The 16,106-nt window shown below is 39.7% G+C and overlaps 1 protein-coding gene across 10 annotated transcripts in view; it reads right to left on the bottom strand.

Annotated features, from left to right (window-relative positions):
- Nucleotides 1–16,106, bottom strand: part of LOC141147898 (programmed cell death 1 ligand 1-like) — an 82,863-nt gene that overhangs the window by 46,116 nt on the left and 20,641 nt on the right. For 6 of the 10 annotated variants that reach the window (XM_073635068.1, XM_073635062.1, XM_073635118.1 and 3 more), the window contains 3 exons: nt 14,963–15,109; nt 12,473–12,817; nt 11,541–11,819 (listed from right to left, as the gene is read on the bottom strand). In XM_073635068.1, the coding sequence (XP_073491169.1) occupies nt 11,541–11,819; nt 12,473–12,817; nt 14,963–15,065 (727 nt within the window). In that variant the 5' untranslated portion in view covers nt 15,066–15,109. The remainder of the gene's footprint in view (nt 1–11,540; nt 11,820–12,472; nt 12,818–14,962; nt 15,110–16,106) is intronic. The other 4 variants (XM_073635093.1, XM_073635086.1, XM_073635101.1 and 1 more) reach the window with 1 other exon arrangement.

The raw sequence follows: 16,106 nt of genomic DNA, 5'->3' as shown, positions 1-16,106 counted from the left end.
TCAATATCCTGACCGGACATCATATGACGTCTTCAGGATATTAAGCCGCTGCACGCCCCCTTATTGAATCTCCTACCTTTTCTACCTCCTCATGGCTCAGTGTCTAACCTGCTTATTGCATCCATGTGAGAGCTAACAAACTCATTGACTATTTATACACAGACACTAATTGTGATTTAAAAAGCCACAAATATGGGAAATTAACCTTTAATTGCCATTTTAACCTGTGCCACCATCTGTACCCAGGTCAAACATTCCAGGGTATGTAAGCTTTTGATCAGAGCCATTTGAGTAGTTTCTGTTGTCATTATGATTTAAAAAGGGTCCAAAAAACTATGTGATAATAAGTAGCTTCATGTGATTGCTATCCTTAAATAAAAGACAATTTTTTGCCATGATCAGTCATATTTTCAATATTAATGCCAAAATTTCACAATTTCTGCCAGGGTATGCAAACTTTTGAGCACAACTGTATGCCCCCACACACAAGGTCTGCCTCCAGCGTAACGGCAGCATGACAGGTGCGGAGAGGGGCCCCAGCCTGGGCAGTGAACACCCCCGTGGCTGACGCTGAATCCCCAGCTGAGTTGGCTGGACGGAAAAGCCTCATGCTCCCGCAATGACGCCCAAGAATGACGTCACACATGGAGCACGGCGCGTGAGGCCGATGTGCAGTGGGCACCCACCAGGACCCCCACAACCCTCCGCCCCCTACAGGGCGGAAGGAGAGGGGAAATGGAGGGCGCACAGAGCGCATTGCAGCTCCCCCTTTTTTTATACATATATCAGGGATGGAGGCAGTTGACTTAAGATAGGCAGTGTTCCCCTGCCATCGAGGTAGGGGGCCTGTCCTGGGTGATATTGGACCCTATAGGCCCATCCACGCGGGACAGGTCTACACCATGTTCAGTAGACCTGGCGGCGCATTCCACATTACACCAGCAGTTCCGGCTGTGAGCTGTGGGGGCTTTCCATTATGGGCCGTCATGTTGTCTGAAACCTGGGAGCTGCAGACCTTGTGCGTGAGGGGCGTATATAGGGCGGCTCTCCAGGCACAGTTCCTCTATTTGTTGCAAATGTGTAGAGGCCTTGCTCCACTGAAGCACTCTGCTCCTTTATACACATTTAAGGCAATTGCCAAACGATCTCATCACACTGGTTCTCAGTAAGTCTCTTTCTTTCCTATTGCTCCTACTATATCCTTGGTGAGTGTGATTTTCTTATGGTGCTCTCTACATACATTCTTTTTTCACCTTCGTTTTCTACATTTCTGTTGGTGTCTCTTACCACAATCTCACTTGCACATGTCTCCATTCCTGTCACATTCCATCTGGGTACCTAGTCTTATTTCACTTCCAATTCTTATGGACATTTTATCCATTTATTACAGACCCCATTGGGAAAAATTACTTCTGTTTATTACCTTGCACACATTATGGAAACTGGCAATCTGTGCTGTGGGGGTGCTGCGTGTGCACCCTCCTGTTGCGGGGCTTCTGTCTACCTCAGCTCCCGGGACGGACTCCCTCTCTGGCACTACACATACTTCACACCGTTGTTATCTGTTGCATGTAAGTACTCAGGACTGCCGATCCTGTCTTTTTCTGGTGTGCTTACTGTAACATTAGGTATAATCATATTTTTATTTCTTGTAGATACCCTATAGCATCCACCCCTGAGGAAGTGTTTTTTACGCAAAACGCTTTAGTCATTCAGGATGTAGCTATATGCCCTAATAAGATTCATATCCAGATACATATTTTTTTTCAATTTTTTCAACTTATTCAATCCGGTTTGGGCTGTCAAGTTGACATATTTCATATCAACAATATCTATTTTTACTATGTGCTGTCCATGTATATATCTATGAATTTATGATGTCCATGCCATGCGTGCATGTGCACTGTATATATATATATATATATATATGATACCGTTTTTACATTTTGTACTACTGCATTGTGCTTTATTATTCATGTCAATTAAACATGTTTACATACAATTCAACTCCTACCAGTCAATAACCTCACTCAAAGTCCCAAATTCCCTTCTTTGTTTACCGGAACAAAATATAAGGCGTTAAACTTGAAGTAACTCACAAAACTATACAGCATTAAACTTGCAGTAACAAAATTAAATATATGCCGTTCAACTTGCAGTAACACAATGAAATATACAGCCTTAAACTTGCAGAAATGCACAGAACTATATGACGTTAAACTTGCGGTAACGCAATGAAATATACAGTGTTAAACTTGCAGTAATGCACAGAACTATACAGCGTTAAACTTGCAGTAAAGCAATGAAATATATAACATTAAACATGCAGTAACGCACAGAACTATATGGTGTTAAACTTGCAGTAACGCAATGAAATATACAGTGTTAAACTTGCAGTAACGTCCAGAAATGTACAGCGTTATACGCACGTAACGCACTGAAATATACTACATTAAACTTGCAGTAACGCACTGAACTGTACGGTGTTAAACTTGCAGTAACCAACTGAAATATACTGCAGTAAGCGTTCACTAATGCACAGAAATGTACTGCATTAAATGGCACGTAACGCAATAAAATATACTGTGTTAAACGGTCACTACACTCACAATGACTGAACTATCCCTACATTCACACTAATGTAAAGATGAATGGTAGATTAGAAAGGCCTCTACAAACACTAATAATTAGTAAATTGAAACCATTAAAAGTAGTACCATTATTCAGAAATATGTTAAAGATAAGGAAGTTGGGAGCCTGGTCCCCAGCCAGGTGCTCACCAAGAGAACTAGGGGGCAAATGGACTATCTCGGTGCAATACACTAAAAGTAAGCTCAGGTATGAAACCAATTGTGTAAAAAGATATACAAAAGTTTATTAGTACACAATGCATGACAAAATATCAATGATGAATAAAAAATAGGTGACGGTCCATGTGTATGGGAGACCCCCATACTGGTGACGCCCTGTGCCCTGTGTGTGGTGGGATTCGGGTAAGCGGTCCTCTATCTGCCCCCCTTCTAGCAGTTGTATATTGTTTCAAATTCATTTATTGTGTGAAACATTGTTTTCTATTGTATGTGATTAAATGTATTGTTTTTTGATTATGTGCTAATTAAATTGCAGATATTTTCCTGATGAAGCGGCCTAGTCTGCGAAACTAGTAGAAACACTGTCCATGACCAACTATACCACTGTAATCTTTCCCATCAGGGGAGTATTATCTTGGTGATACACATGGACCGTCACCTATTTTTTATTCATCATTGATATTTTGTCATGTTGAGATGATGTACTGAGAGTCCATTTGCCCCCTAGTTCTCTTGGTGAGCACCTGGCTGGGGACCAGGCTCCCAACTCCCTTATCTTTAAAGATGACTACACTCAAACTGACTAAACTATCCCTGCATTCACACTAATGTAAAAATGAATTGTCGCACTACACTCACACTGAACTATCCCTATATGCACACTAAACTGAAATTCTACACTGACAATAGTATCAGAATAGAACACTATAGCACACTGTCTAATAGCACTGAACAGAGCCCTGTTCTATCTCTCTCCACGCCGCTATCACATTACACATAACCGCTATGGAAAGATTATTTTTATAGTGTGGATTAAGAGCAATGAGCCATGATTGGATACAGTCATCATGACAGCGTCCAATCATGGCTCTGATGGTGCTGTGTGCCCTGATTGGCCAAAGCTTTTATTGCTTCAGCCAATCAGGGCTTTTAATGCACTGTGCAGCGGCGCAGTGCATTGTAGTTGTTTGACGGGCCAAGCAAACGGCTGAACAACCCAATAATTTGGTTGTTCAGCACACAGCCAAAGTTTGGCCCGAAAAAACATGCTGGGGCCGAACCGTCCCTGGTGGTCACATAATGCATATAAAGTATTTTTTAGGTATTATTTTTGGTGATTTGGTCATTTGAAATTTCTGTATAAAGATTTAGCAACCAGGAATAAATATAACTTTCCCTGGTAGTGAAGAATATTTTCAGTGAAATGCAACTTCCTGCCAAGACTTTTTTTATTCTCTGCTAGTAAGCCTTGTGGTTTTTGATGCAAAAATAAAAATAAAATCTTTAGGGCTGTGGAAGGGTGAAAATGAAATCTTCAACACTACAGAAACAAAATATAAGTGTGAAAGAGACTTTCCAGATAGCTGGAAGTATTACCTAGCTTCTTGACTTACAGTTACACATTTACAGCAGTTCTGTGCACACAAATGAGGAACATATAAGTAAAGGTATGAAGAAATTGCTTATTGGCTATAACCAAAGATACTCACTGGCTTCCTGGTCTCAAGTGACTTGACTGTTTTATGCTGCTATGGAACCAATGTGCCTTCAAAAATAATTTAAAAGAGCATTTTCTTAGGTGCTTGCTGTTTGGCTAGCAGGCAAGACAGCCTCATTTTGAAAGTACATCTACCAGTGGTCCCCATTCTGGCAATCCTCCACAACCAAAGACCTCTAACAAAACTTCCTCATCCTGTATTACAGCCCTAGAATTACCAGGGATTGTATGTCCAGGTAAAATCTGACTAGCTTTATTGTCCCTTTGGTTCTAGCCCTGCATCTCCCTCACCACACTGCTCAGCTACTCTGGTGAACATCTGTGGTGACATTTAGCTTCCCAATACCTCTTTGTCAGATTCCTTAAAAACCTGATTTTAATGATAAAAGGGAAAAGGATTACGTTAAGCCAGGGAACAAAGGAAAATCATATCTCTCAACCACACCCTGGATGCCAATATGAAACTTTATACCTTTATTGAGGAGTTTTTTCCATCTAACACACTGACCTCAGAATGCGATGTTAGTCTTCCAACACAGAAGCAGAAGTACAAACTAACTTTGTAAATACTTTTTTTTGTTTTTTTTTCACTGCAAAACTCAGTAAAGGTCATTTAGAGGGTGGGAATTAAAATAGGTGAATGTATAACAACATACAACAAAGCTATAAACTTCCATAATGACCACAATTTTTATATAAATGGCTCAAAGCAAAAATGAAAACTACAACAGATAATTAAAGAACTTTTCTTCTTAAGATCACATTACAGATAAATCCCAGAGCGTACATCACATGAAAAATCTTCAACTGCACTGCACATGCAGTTGCTCTATTTCTTAAGGGGAACATACAAGGAAAATAAAAAAACTGCATTTTTGCTTGCACATGATTGGATGATAGAAATCTGGCACAACCCTTATGGCACTTCAACCTGTGTAAATCTACACCATGTTATGTGCTAGCAAATTAAAGGGACACTTTTTTTAACCTTCATTACTGTGAGAGGTTGAACTTAATGAAAATGAGTCCGTTTTCAATGTTACTATATATAGTTATGTAGTTCTATTGTTAATAAATATTGTATATTCTTAATATAAAACAAAGACCATGTTTTCTGATTCTATATATTTTTTTTTTTTACTAAGGCACTTTTCACACTGCCACGACTTGAAAGTTTTTGCCACAATTTTTTGCCCGCGATTTTGACACGATTTCAGGGAATGCCTGTGTAAAATTGAGGTCTATGGGCTTCAACTCACATCAAAGTCAGACCAAAGTAGTACAGGGACTACTTTGAAGTCGGTGCGACTTAAAGTCGCACAGATATGAATGGTTATTATTGGGAATCATGAGGTATGACTTGAAAAAGAAAAAGACAGAAAAAAGTTATAAATAATGGATAGTAATAAAAATTTAAATGAAAATAAAAAAATAAAAATAAAGATAAAAAATATAAATAAATAAAAATGAAAATAAATAAAAATAAATAGAAATAGAAACAAAAAACAACATAATAAGTTGATGTCTTTGTCAAACACAAATTTATGTACGCTAGAGGGCCCCACGGCAGATCTTACCTATGTACTATGGTCCTCACCAGTTTCTACCAAACCTTGTAGTTGTACGTTTCCCTGTTACATGTTTGAAGCAGATAAGGATTGTTCGCTGCACCACTAAATGATCTTTTATTTTTACTTTTTTTCCAAAAACAAATAAAAACTATTGAAACGGAAACAAAAAAAACAAACAAAAAGCAAAAACTAAACAATAAAAACAAAAGCAAAAAAACAAAAAGATGAAGGGACTGATTAGTGATTATTGAGCAAGAATACTAAAATAATGACAAAAGCGTAGTAAATTCCCACAAATGAAGAGTAGAGACAGTTCAACCAGTTCATCCAGATGAGTGGATAGAGGGAACACAGAATGATAGGCTGCACTGATGGGCGCTGATGAGGCTGCACTGATGTGCATTGATAAAGTTGTTGTTGGTAATATTTTTTTTTTTTTAACTTAATTCTGCATAAAACATTTTAAAATGTAATTTTAATGTAATGTAAAAAAAAAAATAGTTTAGCGGAGGCATAATAGATTGGTTGTCTTAGAGGATCCACTAACAGTATGTCTTGTACTGCCCTGATCAATCCATTACAACCTTCCTAATACATCACTGGTTTGCCACCATCTAATACCCATTCATACAATCTCAATCTTTGGAAGATATGATAGTATCTTTGAAATTAAGAAAGAAAAAAATAGTGTTGTGCTGGGAATTTATTACACAATTCTTCCTCTTTTTTAGAATTATGAAGTATTTGTCAGTTTGTTTTAATTTTTTTTTCCTTATTGCAGTGATACCTCTAACAGAAAAGGAGCAGACATAAATGATTTAGTTGGCTAGCTTTGCATGTGCAATGAGTGTTTCATTCTAGGTATATTTATTACTAATTATGTTTGTGCCTACAGATGTAATAAAAAAAAAAAGTGCAAGATCAATGTGATATTTATAATAAAGACAGATTTTAGATTAGTATAATACAAGCATCGTAACAGATTTGACACAATACTTACATGTGTACAAGTTGGTCCCCAGTGCACTACAAGCTAACCTTTTTAAACAGATTAAACAAAATAAATAATAACATTTCAAAATCACGTTACGTGCCATTTTCTGGGCATCTCTCAGCTCACATCACATCCTAGTGCTGTGTTGCACAACCACACATCCATTAACATGTAGCACTTCCCTCGAAGAAGCTGCTTAGTAATTTTGTTTCTCTGTTCTGTGCTTTGACTCTAAGAAAAACCTCAGCCCTTCTGGCACACCTGGGTTGAGTGAAAGCTACTGCACGCACTTATAGGAACAGCAGTCTGGATACCTTTACCTTAACTGTGAATTAGTATTAGGAAATAGACACAATACCATTTAGTAGTAAATAAACTAAATGTACTGGTATGGGTTAGAGCAAATAGTGGTTTAAGAATAAATAAGCATACAGAAGGTAGGTTCAGACACAATCCACTGGACAGCATAATCACTATGCCAAAGTAACTTAGAATTGAACTCTCTACCACTAGATTGGAATCAACACATAAGTCAGCAAAGTCAGCAATAAGCAGTACATAAGCATTAACTGCGATGTGAAAAATAACACTATGACTAGCCTACAGTGCACTGCAATGCAATGTCCCATGAGAGGTACTTCTTTCCATAAGCAATAGGTAAAGGTCCCTGTGTAGCAGCTGTAAAGGGTCAGTCTTTAGTCCTAACTCTTCAGCGTTGGGATCCAATTGAACCGTTGGTGCACACGAGAATAGTCCCAATCAAGCCTGCAGGCAGCAATAGGGTTACTAGATGGCTGTATGGTCAGTTCCTAAAGGGCTCAGCCTCTCCAGCAGCAGATAGCTATTCCTCACAGCCATAGCACACCAATCCCAGTGACACTGTAGCACACCATTCAGTCTCACACAGTAATTAGTCCACTCTGTGCTCTGCACCCAGGTGACTCTGGCTGTCAGCACAGCTGGATTTAGTACTCCGGATTCCACTCAGGCCAAAGACATGCAGAAGTGATGGTGCACACTAGACAGCTATGTGTACACTCTGGTCTCCCGCACGGCAAAAGGAAGCCGTGTCTTGTGCAGCCTGAGAAAACGTAGCTCTTTCCCCTCCTCCTGGCAATTTCTCTCTAGGAAATGCAGTTCAAAATTCTTGATTACAGAAGAGTCTCTCTCCTCTGGACTACAGTTCTCACAGTCCAGTGCTGCCTTACTCAGTCTATTGAACTCTTTTTGCTCAGCAGCTCCCTCCTCTTGTTGATATAGCTGTCATCCAGTTCAGCACCTCAGGGCAGCAGCAACAGAGAGCAGCTGGAGCCAGTCTTTAGTGCTCCCAAGGAGAGGAAGTGCAACAGGGAAGATGGTTTATAAATTATGTGCTTGAAAAATGACAACTACAGAATGTCTGCTCCTGTGTTTGGCGTTCTGCACCAAAGAATTCTGCTAGTATGTCAGATGTAATGTCACAGGTATATTTGTGAAGTTGCAGAAAAATTGGGGAACATGCATTTTATGTGTGAACATTCCTAAATATTAAGGCCTATGGCATGGGATGTTGAGGTCAGGCCTAAGGCCAGGAGTAGTGCACATTATGCTGGAGGTTTCCACCAATAAAAGGTGGGTAGCTGTCCTATCCAAGAAGAAGTGAGTCAGGAATTTGCACAGTTCGGTGCCAATGCCTGAGCAGTCAATAGTCTCACTTAGGTTTCAATGCACCACAATTACAATTTGACCTGATGCAAAGTTTAAAAACATTCTTTAGGCCTTCACAGTGGCTCTGTGAAGCTCCTTTTTGCATAATATGCAATGTGAATGCTGGAAGTTTTAAGCACTGCCAGTATAATGCCTTGCAGGGTAAAGTAAAGTAATGCATTGAAACATCACAAATTTTAGTTTGCTTTTGTCAAATCACTGACAAATTCTTTCTGGTTGCTATATGGCACTGCACTTAACACATAGTACATATAATTCTAAAATAAGTCAGGTGCATGCAATATGTTTGTTACTCACATTAAAAATTATGTTACCACAACATTTCATATTTCTGATATGTGTTGGTTGTACCAGGTATTTGTGTTAAACAACTTGCCTGTCCCCCAATGAACAGACTTCTACTAACATGCCCCCCTCCTGCACAGCCACCTACTAGGAAGATCAGTGTTGTGCTGTTTCTCCATCCCAACCTCTTCAAGCTCCTTATGCAGCTGATTTATAATGTTTTTTTTATTATATACACAAATGGTTTGTATTTCATTTCTCTTTTAAATGGAATGGGTTATTTTACAAAATAAGGGCTCACATTTACAGCATCTCACAAAAGTGAGTACGCCCCTCACATTTTTGTACATATTTAATTTTAAATTTTAATGTGACAACACTGAAGAAATTACACTTTGCTACAATGTAAATTAGTGAGTGTACAGCTTGTATAACAGTGTAAATTTGCTGTGCCCTCAAAATAACTCAACACACAGCCATTAATGTCTAAACCACTGGCAACAAAAGTGAGTACATCCCTAAGTGAAAATGTCCAAATTGGGCATGGAGTTCACCAGAGCTACACAGGTTGCCACTGGAGTCCTCTTCCACTCATCCATAATGACATCACAGAGCTGCTGGATGTTAGAGACCTTGCGCTCCTCCACCTTCCGTTTGAGGATGCCCCATAGATGCTCACTAGGGTTTAGGTCTGAAGACATGCTTGGCCAGTCCTTCACCTTTACCCTCAGCTTCTTTAGCAAGGCAGTGGTCATCTTGGAGGTGTGCTTGGGGTTGTTATGTTGGAATACTGCCCTGCGGCACAGTCTCCGAAGGGAAGGGATCATGCTCTGCTTCAGTATGTCACAGTACATGTTGGCATTCATTGTTCCCTCAATGAACTGTAGCTCCCCAGTGCTGGCAGTACTCATGCAGCCCCAGACCATGACACTCCCACCACCATGCTTGACTGTAGGCAAGACACACTTGTCTTTGTACTCCTCACCTGGTTGCCGCCACACACGCTTGACACCATCTGAACCAAATAAGTTTATCTTGGTCTCATCAGACCACAGGACATGGTTCCAGTAATCCTCAGGCTGCTTGTCTTCAGCAAACTGTTTGCTGGCTTTTTTGTGCATCATCTTTAGAAGAGGCTTCCTTCTGAGACAACAGCCATGCAGATCAATTTGATGCAGTGTACGGCATATGGTCTGAGCACTGACAGGATGACCCCCCCCCCCACCCTTCAACCTCTGCAGCAATGCTGGCAGCGATCATACATCTATTTCCCAAAGACAACCTCTGGATATGATGCTGAGCACATGCACTCAATGTCTTTGGTCGACCATTTCGAGGCCTGTTCTGAGTGGAACCTGTCCTGTTAAACCGCTGTATGGTCTTGGCCACTGTGCTGCAGCTCAGTTTCAGGGTCTTGGCAATCTACTTATAGCCTAGGCCATCTTTATGTAGAGCAACAATTCTGTTTTTCAGATCCTCAGAGAGTTCTTTGCCATGAGCTGCCATGTTGAACTTCCAGAGACCAGTATGAGAGAGTGAGAGTGATAACACCAAATGTAACACACCTGCTCTCCATTCACACCTGAGACCTTGTAACACTAACGAATCACATGACACCGGCGAGGGAAAATGGCTAATTGGGCCCAATTTGGACATTTTCACTTAGGGGTGTACTCACTTTTGTTGCCAGCGGTTTAGACATTAATGGCTGTGTGTTGAGTTATTTTGAGGGGACAGCAAATTTACACTGTTATACAAGCTGTACACTCACTACTTTACATTGTGTGAGGGGTGTACTCACTTTTGTGAGATACTGTACTTTAACTTAGGTGTTCATATTTGCATTAAAATATTATCTATACTAGTAACTATATGTGTTTGGGCCACAAAACCAAACCATTAAAGGACACTCTTCTTACATCTCCAATCTTAATCTTAAAAGTGAAGTGTAGGAAACAAAAAGGAAAAAAAAATACATACATCGGTGTAATGCTGCATCTGTCCCCCCGCCACCTCTAAGCCCAAGAAATGAGCGATCACATGACCACTGATTGCTCGGGTCCACTCTGACCACAGAGCCGTTACTGTCAGTCAACGCTCTGTACTGCGCCCCTCCAGCACTCACTGGAGTGCTGGGCAGGAGAGGGGACGGGAGCGGCTGGCTCCGGCTCTCAGTGGCATGCTGAGAGACTGATCCAGCTGCCAATCAGGCATCTGATTGGATCCCAACATTATTGTTGGGAAACATCTAGAGACTAGTAAGTGACGTCAGCTGACAATGAGCTTTAGCCTGCTTTTGGCTGATTCTGGGTCACGGGAGTGTACAAGTAAATGCACTCCTGTGACTCCCAAGTGAATTATGTCCAATAGAGTTTTGATCATACTGCTCTTTTAAAGGCAATTTCCTGCTACAGGTTACTAATTGATTTCCTAGCCATTCTTTAGAGGATTCAGAATGCTATATGAGTTCATTTTATCGAATGTATATCCCAAATACCACTGCCACCTACATAAAGCACTGTTTAGCCAGACAGCGCCGAGCCTTCTGTGCTACCAGGTTCTACAGCTGTGTTGTGGTATGCTATGGCAATAGTTACAGCTTTGATATTGTCATAAACTATACAGCATGAAAATATAATTTGTCCCAGTGTTAAATTTTAGCTTTTAGAAAGTACCTGGATGTCCAATGGAAGCTTCTGTTGTTTCATTGAGTGCTTTGTTCCAGAACAAACAACTGTAGCTTTTCTTTCTATCCGTTATTTTGATTGTGCTTGTTGTATTAATTAAGCCATCTTCAGCCTGATTATAAGAAGTATTGGCTGGGGAGCTTATGTTAACACCATTTGTTGTCCAGTAGACATCTGCCTTTGGAAAACCCAATGAATAGCACGTCAAATATATTTGATTGTCTGTGTGTGATACCTGAAAGGACATCTGAATGTCTGTGTATGAGGCTACAAGGAAAATCAAGAAAGAGAAAATATTGCAATTGAAAACTGTAGTACATATTTATTGCAGATCTTACAGCTATCATAACACCCTATTAAATGATACCTCCAGGATTGCCTTTAAAGCAGAGAAACCTTAATCTATTGGAGAAACAATCCATTTTTTTAGTCATTTGTAAGATCCCACAAAACTTTTGAACACAGGCAGTGGACAGCCCCTACTCAAATCCACCATAGAGAAGTATCATATCCACAATTCAGTGCGTAAATACCCTAAAAAGCGGAACTTCTAATATGATAAATTCTTCAATAAAAGTAAGATTTATACAGAGAATGTTTTGTATCATATGAAGCTACAAACTGAGCAGTTTACTATTTGATGTGTGAAACAAATTTAAAATGAGACACCACCTTTATTTAATAACCTCCCCACACCCTTTTCCTGGGCCTACTAAATATATTGCAGATGTATTAACAAACTGCTTTGGGCTCCATACACACTTGTGCATTTTCATGCATTTTTAGCACATTTTGTTGTGTATTTTCTATTTGTTTTAATGTCTTTTACGTATGCATGTTCATGCATTATACATTTTTGTTTTGACTAAAGAAAGTGAAACAAAGTGTCGAAAATTAGAGAGACATTTTTGGCAGATTACCTTGAACTTCCAGAGTCATTTTATCATAGTCGGATCCTTCAAATTGTAATAAACAGACATATGTTCCTGCATCAGTGAGCTTCACACCTTTAATTTGCAGAATAGCATGTCCCTTTTTTAGCTCTTCCGTCAACAAAGATGCTCTCCCTCTATATGGGTTCTCCAGGTGCATTGGTTCCTCTGCTCCATTGTTAAACTTTACTACTTCTGTTTTTGTGTGTTGCCAGGAGACTATCAGTTCCTTTAGATCTTCAGCTTTTTTTAATGGAAAGTGGCATGCCATTTTTACTGTATCCCCATATTTTACTGTGTAAGTTGATTTGGGAGCTGTTACTACAAATAAGGCTAAGCAGATAAAACATAATTATAAATGTGCATTATTAATAATATATTATACTTAAAGGAGTAATAGTGATATTTTTGTTATAGGTGAAGTCTCATGTGCTGAATCAGCCTTGGCTTCCTATAGGTCTTGGAAACTAGAGGCGGCATCTACTTGCCATGATTCCTGTCTACCTGGGCGTTTGGGGTATTCATTGCCACCTAGCCCTGTTCCAGCAGCTTCAGTTGCATCATCCATAATATAAAGTTACTTGAGTCCCAGATGTTGTTGTAAACAACACTGGGAGGAAAAACTCTTTGTACCAGTGCCATTTTAAAATGGCACAAGGAATCAGCAACTCCTTCAAGTTCCCACCAGGGTTCAGGCTAGAACCCACTAGCACTAAGCCCGGGCGCTTAAATGATTAACTCCTAGGCTTCTGATCTTGCTACACAGTGCTCAATGGGAGCACTTGTAGCAGATCACTGAGAACGCAATGCTTCCACTTCAAGAGTGTAGTGACATTACATCACTTAAGTACGAAATCTTGGGCAGAACTATTACAGTTCTGTCCAGTGTCTGAGTAAGGAAAGGGATGGTCGGCACTCAGGATGACATCCAAAATAGTATTTCTTTATTATGTAAACATGTACAATGTTGTAAAACATCCTACACGTTTCAGACGTTAGTCCTGAACCATGACTAAGGACTAAAATCTGATATGCGTAGGCTGTTTTACAGCATTGTACATGTTTACTTAATAAGAAAAATAAGAGGTTGCGCTAATACTAATAAAGCATAATAAATCATTTACAATGAAGAAAAATTCATATAGTGGTCGTGAATAAATCAATGTGCAAAACTTAGTGATATAGAAAAAAAAATCCATACAATAAAACATCAGTTAAGTGTTGTGAAAAGTCCAAATCACCAACAATATGCAAAAAAATCCAAGTGATATAAATGGAGGTCTGTGACAACAAGGGAAGGTCCACCACCAGAAATGGAAGGGGTTGCTCCTTACCAGAAGGCCATGACCCCCCACCACAGAGGATCACAGCAAGCAGGGATCTTTAAAAGCCAAAGATGGGAACTGTCAGCGGTGTCCACCAGAGGTCAACTCATCAGCAGCAACTCCAACGACCGAGGGCATAGACACCATAGAATAGAAGGGGCTCACATAGTGTAAAACCACTTACATTTATTAAAAATAAAGTAAAATACAGATGTACACTTACAGAGTGTCAATAGATAAAACAGCCTTAAGTCCGGCTCCGTGGCCACCGGAGCTCGGACAGACCCGTCCTACTGGAAAGCAACTCGCTTGGGGGTGATGTCAGAGCGTCGTCTGGCTCCGCCCTACGCGTTTCGTGACATCATCACGTCTTCCAGGGGCACTGGAAGACGTGATGATGTCACGAAACGCGTACATCTGTATTTTACTTTATTTTTAATAAATGTAAGTGGTTTTACACTATGTGAGCCCCTTCTATTCTATGGTGTCTATGCCCTCGGTCGTTGGAGTTACTGCTGATGAGTTGACCTCTGGTGGACACCGCTGACAGTTCCCATCTTTGGCTTTTAAAGATCCCTGCTTGCTGTGATCCTCTGTGGTGGGGGGTCATGGCCTTCTGGTAAGGAGCAACCCCTTCCATTTCTGGTGGTGGACCTTCCCTTGTTGTCACAGACCTCCATTTATATCACTTGGATTTTTTTGCATATTGTTGGTGATTTGGACTTTTCACAACACTTAACTGTTGTTTTATTTTATGGACTTTCCACAACACTTAACTGATGTTTTATTGTATGGATTTTTTTTCTATATCACTAAGTTTTGCACATTGATTTATTCACGACCACTATATGACTTTTTCTTCATTGTAAATTATTTATTATGCTTTATTAGTATTAGCGCAACCTCTTATTTTTCTTATGTCTTTTTTACAATTGATGTTTTTGTGAGGATTGCTGCTTTTCACAATATATGATTTGCACTTGGTTTTTAGCGCAGTTTTTTTCACCATTTTCTATGTTTACTTAATAGCTTCTACAATGGTCACATGAACATCAGAACTGGACTAAGGAGCAATGGAAGAAGGTAACCTGGTCTGATGAATCACATTTTCTTTTACATCATGAGGATGGCCAGGTGCATGTGCGTCACTTACCTGGGAAAGAGATGGCACCAGGATGTGATATAGGAAGGCAAGTTGGCAGAGGCAGTGTGATGCTTTGGGCAATGTTCTGCTGGGAAACCTTGGGTCCTGCCATTCATGTGGATGTTACTTTGATGTCCGTGCCTCAATGGGTCAGGGCTGTTTTAGCAAAAGGGGGCCATACACATTATTAGGTGGGTGGTCATAATGTTATGGCTGATCGGTGTATATTGTACATTCACTTTGAGCTTTACCATTCCACTATATTACATTAAAGTTGCACTAATGTGATATTTTTTTGTTCAAGGTTTTTATTAACCACTTCAATACACCTTTCTGCCCAGACCAATTTTCAGCTTTCAGCACTGTTGCACTTTGAATGACAATTGCGTGGTCATACAACACCTTACCCAAACTAAATCTTTATCATTTTGTTCCCACAAATAGAGCTTTCTTTTGGTGGTATTTGATCACCTCTGGGATTTTTATTTTCTGCTAAACAAATAAAAAAAATACACCGAAAATTTTGAAAAAAAAAATGTTTTTTTTTGTTTCTGTTACAAAACTTTGTAAATAAGTACGTTTTCTCCTTCACTGACGGGCACTGATAAGGCAGCACTGATGGCCACTGATGAGGTGGCACCAATGAGGTGGCACTGATGAGGTGCCACTGATAGGTGACACATATGACGTCCGATCAGGATATTGAAACCACTTTGCCTCCATCATTTTGCTATATGGCGGGCGGCAAGTGGTTAAAACAGTATTAACTTTGACCAAGGTTCTTGCTATATGGTAACAAAGAAAATCCCACAACAGTGACATTTAAAGGCATCATTGAAATTTGAGGATTTGAGGTTTAGAGGATGAGTGCTTGCTATTTTGATATATATGAGTGATATATGAGAGCATAGCGGTCAAACCAAGGGTTCAAACAACAACTAAGGTTTATAATAAAAGATAAGTAAGCAAGTCAGGTACCATATTTTCGGGGATGTTGATCATCAAGTGCCAATGTGATATTTTATTTAGGAGAATGAATACATTTTTTTTTTATTTACAATAAAAAACAAAGAAATGCATATATGTGTATCCAAACTCACTACCAAACTAAAGTCCCATCTGTCCTGAAAAATTGTGAATAGTAATGACTGCA

The sequence above is a fragment of the Aquarana catesbeiana genome, linkage group LG01 (assembly GCF_042186555.1).
Source record: "Aquarana catesbeiana isolate 2022-GZ linkage group LG01, ASM4218655v1, whole genome shotgun sequence".
In the NCBI taxonomy this organism is placed as follows: domain Eukaryota; kingdom Metazoa; phylum Chordata; class Amphibia; order Anura; family Ranidae; genus Aquarana; species Aquarana catesbeiana.
Note: the sequence above shows the minus strand (reverse complement) of the source record. Positions and strands in the feature narration are given on the sequence as shown.